This window comes from Micropterus dolomieu, linkage group LG19, assembly GCF_021292245.1.
Source record: "Micropterus dolomieu isolate WLL.071019.BEF.003 ecotype Adirondacks linkage group LG19, ASM2129224v1, whole genome shotgun sequence".
NCBI classification, from domain to species: Eukaryota; Metazoa; Chordata; class Actinopteri; order Centrarchiformes; family Centrarchidae; genus Micropterus; species Micropterus dolomieu.
The window spans coordinates 16,868,932-16,878,567 of record NC_060168.1 but is presented as its reverse complement, the minus strand read 5'-3'; the positions used below and the strand labels follow the sequence as shown (position 1 = coordinate 16,878,567).

At 43.5% G+C, this 9,636-nt stretch overlaps 1 protein-coding gene across 1 annotated transcript; it reads left to right on the top strand.

The window, feature by feature from the left end:
• Positions 1-7,310: 7,310 nt before the first annotated feature.
• Positions 7,311-9,392, top strand: LOC123957916 (small integral membrane protein 32-like). Its single transcript, XM_046031023.1, has 2 exons — positions 7,311-7,911; positions 8,287-9,392. The coding sequence occupies exon 2, from the start codon at positions 8,321-8,323 to the stop codon at positions 8,660-8,662; it is 342 nt and encodes a 113-aa protein (XP_045886979.1). The 5' UTR covers positions 7,311-7,911; positions 8,287-8,320; the 3' UTR covers positions 8,663-9,392.
• The last annotated feature ends 244 nt before the right edge of the window (positions 9,393-9,636 follow it).

The following is a 9,636-nucleotide window of genomic DNA, read 5'->3' as shown; positions in this document are numbered from 1 at the left end:
ATGTATAACCTTTGTCACATTCTCTTCTTCTGTTGCCTCCACTCGTCCTCTCTCCTACCCATCACTCACTGCTGCACTATATATGCAGGCCAATAAAGCAGAAATACCAAGAGAAAGAACAATTTAACCCAAGAAATGCTGTACACTACAGCATGCGCACACACACATACATAAACAGCAGACCCTTATTGGACTATCTCCATAGCAACAATGTCAGTCTGAGAGAAGTTCACAGGAAATTCTGTTATCTGATTCCTTGAGTGCTCTCCGTCAGACTTTTGATATGAGTTTTGGCCTTAAGGGCGTTTACTCAATAACACGCTCCACCATTTGGGTGTGTATTTGTGCATGTGTGTGTTGTACATGTGCTTCTGTTTTAACCAGGAGATCAAATTTTATGGTATTAAGTATATCTGTTCATGCTCAGTTGTGTTTAACCCGTGAACTGACATTAGCCTGTGTGTTTGCATAGAAAACCTTGAAGACAAGTGTGTGTGTGTGTCTGTCTGTCTGTCTGTCTGTCTTGGAGAAACATAGTATAACTGACATCCTTTCTCTGGAGTAATTTGTCCCAGAGGCCCAAGGCATAGTACTGTTTCCAAGCCCTCCCTCCCTCCCTCCCTCTCCTCCTCTTCATCCTCCCTCTCTCCATCTCTCTCGCCTCCTCCATCTGTCTTTCTCGGTTTCTGACTCTCCTGGCAGAGCAGTGAGCGATGAGACATCCTGCCTGTGAAAGACACAGGGATTCCAGGGATTTGGAGGAGATATTAGACTCCCTCTCCGACTCACCTATCGCCTTGTGCCCGGAAGCCCCCTCATGAGACAAACAGCGTCCACTCATATACTTGCTTGCTTGTATAAACACATGCATACATGGCAGATTACCCACACTCGAATATTATTAGAAGCTTGAACAAACGTAGGTGGGTTCAAACACATTACACACACTCACTCACTGAGGCGCGAATACTCACATATGCATGCACGCTCACACACTCACATTTTAACAGTGAATGCTAACTTGTTTGTACACAAACGCTTACACACATATTCATGAAGGCATTAACATGGAAGCAAACTTAAACTCAAACGTCGCTCTGTGCCTCTTGCAGAAATGTGTGTCACATTTTTTAAACACACTCACACACACAGATACTGCTCCTATCCAAGGCATCAGCTACCCCCTTGAGCCATCAGTCGCATTAGAAGAAATCTCTTGAGCTAATAAGGACAAACCTCTTAAATTGTAGAGCATCATAACCATTTATCACTAAAAAATACAACCTTCATCACAGTCATAATATCATCTAACCTGCTCCAGACCCTTTTTTTCCTTCTCTGACATGACAGCCTCACAAGCCCATAGTGCTGAGACCCTTTTTAAGAGTTCCTATCATTGGTGAAACAGTAATACCTCATTTTCTGGAGCAGTCAGAGGGCTGATGGAGTAGAGGAGGAAAGGGCTATTGGGGGGCTAACAGAAGAAAAGACTTTACCAATTCTTCAAAGCCACAGCGCACCGGTTGATGATGGATGGAGGGATTGATGACAACACCCTGAGAACCACCCAGGTGGCTCAACTGGCCCGCGAGGCATCGCTGAGGAATGAGACTAAAGGCGGCCATGAGTGCACTCATAATTGCAAGTGGAGCACATTAAATTACACGCACACACAAGATAAACGTGTCAGGTGTGCATCTATGACAGCGTGTCATAGAATAGTATACTCAGCCTGTTTGAGGTTCAGACCTTCTTTTGCAGAGTGATTCATAGAGCCTGATTACTAGGAATTGGTGCTTCTTGGTGTATAAGTTAGCTTAATCAATCATGCAGTCTTTGACCTGCTGTTTAAAGTAATCTAAAGCACAATTAAACCTTTTTATATTCCATTGTGAATATGCCTACCTAATTTGGACCAACTCAGCCCAACTCCTGTCTTGACGTAGCAATAAGATGTATTTATTTACTGGGCTTTTGGATGTAATTCTGCTTCCAAACTGTCACACAGTAGTACAAATATCTAAATCATGTTTTTCTAAATTTGCCACAACTGAGTTAAGTTCAATACGTCTGTCTCTCACTCAACAGACTAATTAACTCCAGCTGATGACAATTGCTCTTGGCGTCATCATTAGAGAATATGCAACATCTGAATAGCTGAACATTGTAACTATCATTGTATATGACTTCTTGGTGTTCACTTCAAATGTCTCCTGTGAGTCTGTTTTGAGTGTGCACAGACCCATGCACACCAGTGTTCTCATAATCGGTCTCTCTCTCTTTGGCTTGTGTGTTTTAGTCTAGAGAGTCTGTCTGGGGGTTATCACTGTTATCATATGCTATGACATGTCTTTGTGTGTGCGTCTGTCTTGGCAAGCAAGAATTGACATGAGCCCACCTGCCAGTGAAGCAGTGAAAAGCAGAGATGGATAGACTCTATAGGCAGTATATTTGGTTGTCTGCTAGACTCATGCCTGTGCAGCAAATGACATCGTTATACTTGAATATTGTAACTGTCATTGTAACAAATATTCTACAATATTTCAGTAACACATGAGAATTTCACATACCGGTAATAGTACCACTGCATATACCTGTAGATTTGTCATGACAATACCTTCTGAGTTTGCAAATGCATAGAATCTGAAAGCAAGCATATACCTATTCAGTACATCATCATCACCACCTTCTGCATCATTGCAGCTTTGTGGCATGGCATTTATCATACATCATTTTCCATCATTATGTACACACATGTATATTTATATATATAAATATATATGTGAGTGTGCATGTGTGTGTGTGTGTGTGCGTATATATATATATATATATATGTATAGACTCAACAGGTGCTGCTACAACATTTCCTGGATTGCAAACATTCTCCCATTCACTCTCTGGACGAGCCGTGTGCGAGTGTGAAGGGAGAATAAGTGAGACATAGAGAGGAAGTTATGTTTATAACAATCCCAGCACTGCTGCTCGTCATATACCGCAACATTTCCCCTCAGAGTATTTATGTACCTTCAACATAGTTTCCCTTTTATGGGCTAGCTATGGCTGTTGCACCACTCTTCATCTTCTGAATCACTTTGCCTTTCTTTCCCTTTGTTCTGCTGTGTGTTGGCCTCTGTTTTATTTTCACCCTCTCTCACTCACTCATCCTATTTTTTGTTTGTTTCCCCACTTTTTGTAGATCTGCTGTTTGTTTCTGTCTTTCTCAGCAACAATATTCTTCTCTATGGCTCTCTGTTTGCCTCTGTCCCCCTGTTGTTTTCATTTCTTTTTTTCTCAATGTTTTATCTGTCTGTTTGACTCTTCCTCCTCTGTGACCTGAGTGACCCTGGAAACAGGATATTAGTAAGCTGTTTCTGTCCATTTTTCTCTTTCTCCCCTCCCCTCCACATCCAGACTTGGTCTACAGACAAAAAAAAGGCATACTACAAATACAAATACAATCATGGGGGATCAGAGATTATGTCTTATAGGGAACACTGGTTCTATTATTTCCCACTTGGTCTGTTTAGTTTCCCTCCTCCTCCTGCACTCCCTCCGCATCCATTTCTTTCATGTTTTGAGTGTCTAGGGCTTCTGGGGTGATTGCATGGCTACTGGACCAGAGACCCTCCCCACACTCAGACAAGGTCCCATTTACCTGGGGCACTCCCTCCCTTCCTTCTCAAAGCGTCCTTCACCGATCATGAACACACCCTCCCCCAAAATGATTCGCAATTGAAATTCAGATTAAAAAGAAGATAAAAGAGAAGCTAGCCGAGTCTCAGCATCTCAGCTCCTCTCTTGTTGTTTGTTTACTGTCCTCAAGATCACACTTAGAAATACCCTGGTGGCCTATATTGGCTGTGTCTTCTTTGTTCATAGAGCTGAGAGACCACTTGACCTGCACTGAGATCTCTGCCTACATTGTGTGCATATACATATATATGTGTATTTTATCATATACTGCAATAAAATAAAAAGTGTTTTCTTAAACTTCTTTTTCCACCACTGACTGTATGTTTTCAGGTTCAAATATATTTTGGCATCACAAAATATTTGAATGAATGTAATGTGCTTATTTATTGCATGCATGATTTAAAATAGTCCCTTGTGTGCATGTGTGTTTCACTAGTGACATGACAGCTGCTGCTCATTTCAAGTATCGATTTGTAATTTTTTATTGCGAGAGAAAGTAAATTCCTCTCCTTTTATTCCTCCCTGAGATGAGAAGCAGCATTTCGTGTTCTGGCAAGATAATCAAGTGACTAATTGTAGAGCGTCTGATTTCTGCCACTGGATTCGTTGCGTTGGCAGGGAGAAATTCTATTTTGCTGGCTGATTTTTCCACAGAGGTTAAAGAGGAGATGGTTATAAGAAAATGAACACAATTACAGAAAACGAGAGGGGGGAGAAATTTGCGTGTCACGTTTGTTGTTTGTTTAAGATTCTTGTTGAAAATCAGTCAAGCAGAAACTGGAATTGTATTGACATAAGAGATAAAGGAGTCCTAGCTGCCTGTGTAGCCATTAGAGATCGCATTGTCTGTGTTGTGTGATGTGTGCGTTTTCGCTCTTTCTCTCTGTCTGCCTCTGTTTATGTAAGTGCAGTGAGCAGTGTGTGTGTGTATACAGCTGCTTGTGGTTCATGTCAAATGTCTCTTGTGAGTCTGTTTGTGTGCACACATGCATAAGCGTGCACACCAGTGTTCTCATAATCTGTCTCTCTCTTTGGCTTGTGTGTGTTTAAGTCTAGAGAGTCTGTCTGAGGGTATCACTGTTATCAGATGCTATGTGTATGTGTGTGTCTTTGTGTATTTGTGTGTGTGTGTGTGTGTGTCTTAGCAAGCAAGAGGGGACAGTAGCATTGTTTTTTATGAGCCCGCCTGCCAGTGGAGCAGTGAAAAGCAGGGATGGATAGACTCTATAGACAGTATATTTGGGTGGCTGTTGGACTCCTGCCTGTGCGGCAAATGACTCCACTGCACTGTGGAGCTCATGCTGAGGAAAGCAACAAAACAATATTACTCTTTCATGAGGCAAAAATAAACAAAACTCTGTAGACTCTAGCAATTTTGTCTCAGGAATTAGCAATAATGCCTGAGGAGAGCACTGCTGTGAGTGCAGATCATCACTGCTTTTGTTAGTGCTCTTTACTTCACCCTCACTTGACATGGCATAATTATAGGTGACTGAAATTTTATGATGTAAAACAGTGGCAAAAGGCTTTGAGGGAAGGCTCTCAAAACGTTGATCCCTTCCCCCTCCTGGAAATAATGGAAAATAGTAGTAATAAAATAACAACCCCTGAGCAGACCCAGTTTTTGTGTGTCCGTATGTGTGCATGTGTGTGAATGAGAGAGTCCTGTGGATGGTGTGTGTAGGCTACACATGCATAATCCCTGTTGACTCGCAGGGCCTGCCATTTGCTTTGGTTATGTCTCATCAGCAAGAACATTGAGCTTCTTTTAAGTACTTTACCCTCTTTTTTCCCATCTCATAAAACAACATCATTAAACTCAGAAAAAGAAATCCAAAAACTTTCACTTTTCTTGTTTATCTCCATTTTGAGCTCTCATGCTTCATGGATGAGTTGTCTTTTTCCCCCCTTTTTTTATGGATTAAAAGGATTAAGAAACAGAAAGGGATGGGAGAAAGGAGTGTAGAGAGAGCGGAGGAGATAGAGAAGGAGGGGAGAAAAAGTCATGCAGAGATTGAGAGAAACAGGAAAAGAGATGTGAGAGAATCAGAGTGGCAAAGACGAGGTGAAAAATCATGTGCGAAACGGACATGAACAAACACATAGAAGGAGAGAGGTCATTGTTATGTGTGACATGCTGCTTGATGGTGTCGAGGAGGGTGAGGGTGGCTCCAATAGCTGAGACCCTTAATGAAGTCTATAGTGGTGGAGATTACAATTCACCACTCCTAATAAAATTTACATTATCATGGGTTACAGCTAATGAGCAAAGCCTGATAACTATTCACAGATGAAGGCATCAGTCAACACACTGTACATGTCGTAGTATATATCAGCCCTTCTCTCCCTCCCTTTCTTTCTTACTGAACCGCATCACCTGATTATGCTGCGTGAGTTAGGTCTGTTACCAACTTCCCAATGGAGTTTTGCAAATACAACAATGTACTTGATGTACTTGAAGGCACTCACACAGATTTTGGCAAAATCGATCAGATTTCCTTTGTGGGTCTTTGGATTTGCCTTTGTGCCTTTCTTGCATGTGTGTATTTGTGTGAAAGTGTGTGTGTGTGTGTGTGTGTGTGTGTGTATGATGGGGATGAGGATAGCAGCAAGCCCGTGGCAAAGCAGCAGTGCATCCAAAAAGCAATAATAAACAGTAATCGCCTTAGCCATCACAATTATTGCTGTCCCTCTACGTATGTAAACAAGGCTTAAGGCTGTATTTAGATTTCCCATGTGACATGCAAACTCCACCTAAATTTGGTCCTCTGTAATCCTATTTATTGTTGAACACAAAGTGGATGTGGAAAACCAAGGTATTTGTTATTTGTAGTTTGCCTCAATCTTTTTCTAGTCTGTTTAGGTATAGTGCATGTGGTTTACAGTATTTTTGCTGCACTATATCTGTGTGTTTGTGTGTTTGTGTGTGTGTGTTCCCATGCCCTTGCTCTCTATGCCTGCCAGCCATTCTGTTGTGACAGAACAGGTGCAGATGAATATGAAACGGATCGGTAGAGCTTTTAGGGTCTGGCCCTTTGTATGCATGCTCATGTCTGAAGCATCATGTAAGAGCAAAGTGGCCTCCAATCTCCATCTTTAGCTCCTCTTATTTTTAGTGTCTAGCACCACTGTTAAATCTGTTTCACAAAGCACATTTATTATTCTAAATACACCCACTGGGCCTTGTGAAATGCAAGAACAGTTTTGTTGCTCTTTGGGCTTTTTTTTGCTAAAGAAAATGGACAGTTGTGCTCTGATATCCAATACTTCGAATGACTTAGGCACTATTGACTCAGACAACAAAGTACCTGGTAGACCCTTAAAATGCAATCACCTCTCTGAGTTCTTACACACACTCACCAATCTCACACTTTTTCCTGTTCTCTCCTCACCCCAGTGTGAGACATTCCCCACACTGGCCTAGAAATTGCCATGGGCCATGGTTCTCTCATAACAGGAGAAATAGACTCTCTTTACAGTAGGCCCATACACATCCCTGTCCGGTGACGTGCCTCCAGCGCCCCCAACCCCCCCTCCTCCCCCCTCTCCCCTTCCTCTCTCTCTCTCTCTCTCTCTGACATACACAGGCAACCCAGGGCGAAGAAGGGAAGCTGTGTTTTGTCCCTCATTAATCCTTCCTTTCGTCTCATTTTAGTCATACTGGATCGATAATCCCGTAAGGGCAGACTGTCTGTAGCATCTCTCCAACACGTATCGACCCAGTACTGGATAAAAGAACAGGCAGAGCTGCGCCCTGTACGCGCAAGCAAAGGCGATCTTGTTGCACTACGCACCACGGCGCAAAAGCAGACATTTGTGTGCGCACTAGCGATTGCCTCTGAACTCCACCACATCTGGCCGACCGCAGATTCATTTGGATATCCCCACAGCAGCCCACCATAACGCAGTCTGCACATATCCACGCGCATGGCAGGACGATTTGGATTTAAACGCCAACAAGTGGAATTGTGCTCTTTCACCGGGGCTCTGATCATGGATTTGACCTTTTCGATTTAATGTGACGGGAGACGCCGCGTTAATATCCCACTCAGCGACATATGGTCCGTGGACACAGATTTGAAGATATCGACCCGCCGTTTCTCCAAAGCGCGTCCTCGGCGGGGCTGGAGCGGACAGGACTGGGGACGCTGAGGAATGCGGAGCCGGGATTTTGTCTTTTCCAGCTCACCTGCGGAACTCTTCGCAGCGCATACCAAAGTGAGTAATTCCCAGAACTAAAACAACGTGCTTTTAGTTCGTTTAACACTGCTGTAGGATTCCGGGTTTCCACAAAGACCAAAATCATAAGGTCCTATGGCACCTTAAGGAGTCTATACATAACAGTCACTATGATCTGATTTGAACATACAGTGTAGATTATCTGTATCACATGATGGAGTTCATCAATGACCTTGTCAGACATCAAGATATTTTGGGATCACTTTTAAAATTCCTATCCTAAAAGGCACAGCATACAGGAATGGCTCCTGATCTTTATATCGGTGTTATTCTAATCAGAAATAGGACACCCAGACTGAACAAACACGGGGTCAGTAGGCTACATAACCATCTCCCTGTCTTTTCATCCTGCAGCGGACCGACGCAGCCGGTGAGCCCGCGGGGCGCCATGCTGAGGCAGATCCTCCTCAACTCCACCAACACCCCAGACTTCGACCTGGTGCTCATGGCACAGTCCTCCACGCACGCACCCTCCTCCCTGAACGCCTCCCACGGTGGCTCGGTGAGCGTGGCCGCTCTTCTGAGACCCACCTCAGGGCGAGGGGGAGGCGGGCTTCGGGAGGGCGAGCTCCACAAACCGGACCTGATCACCTACATAGTAATGTGCCTGCTGCTCTTCCTCTTAGTGTTGCTAATTGTGTTCTTCATCAACTGCCAGCTCCGGAACTCTTTCTTCGCCTCCATGCCATATGACAGGTCGCTGAGAGAGGCCCGGACCTCCTACAAGTAGGCTAGACCCCCGGAACAAATCTCCGGGACTCTGTGCTCTTTAGTGAGGCTCCTTGTGGGGGTTTAAAGACTGGTCACCCCTGAACTGCTGCTGCACGTACTGGACACATGAAGTTGTTGCCTTTATCCGCTGTCTTGGACATTTTGGAAGGCCTAAATTACCTGGAATCCCCAACAACGCCTAGCATGAATAGTCAGGCCCACAGCCCCATCCCAAAAAGATAGCACTTCAGTTCATGGGGGGGCGTTTGAGAAAATGAGTGGTGTATATGTGCCTACTGCAGGTGGGAAGATAACGGTATAACTCTGATCAAATTAGTCACTCATATTTTCTGGTAATTAACGACTGAAATGTGAAACAATCCATCATCCTCTGCAACCCCCCTGTGGCCCCCACTGCACTTTGGAAACAAATAGTTTATTCCTTTCCAGTACGCACCCCCAAAGCTTGTATTAATAGTTGCTTATTAATCTGACCTGCAAAGCCTGCGGTTTGGATCCAAATTCACAGTATTTCACACTGGTCCTGATAAGATGAATCCGTTTTTTTTCTCCATTAAAACGTGACTTATGGCTACAGTAGTTTGTATATAAAATATTTTGTATGACTGTAACTAAATTGTCTTGTGAAATGATGCAATCAACACACAACTCCCCTTTTGTTCGTTGTAACATTGTGATTAAATGACAGACTGTAGGCCTATACCCTCACATAAAGATATTCAAATACACTTTGAAGTGGCAGTCTTTTCGTCTATCCACCTGTTTATGAATGGCGATGCGGGAGATGATGATGTAAAGGGCCAACTGTTAAACATTTAATACGCGTTCTTAGATGCCATAGGGCCACCAGCCTTATCACTTTTAATTAACCTCTCCCCCACAATTTATAGCGCCAGTATCCCGGAGAATCAAGACTTGAGGCTGAAGTTTATTACGAGTCCTGTGCGATAACCATGTTGTCTGTTACAGTGC

Excerpts from the sequence above, each read along its gene's own strand:
- LOC123957916 (XM_046031023.1), top strand. The coding sequence starts at position 8,321 with ATGCTGAGGCAGATCCTCCTCAACTCCACCAACACCCCAGACTTCGAC.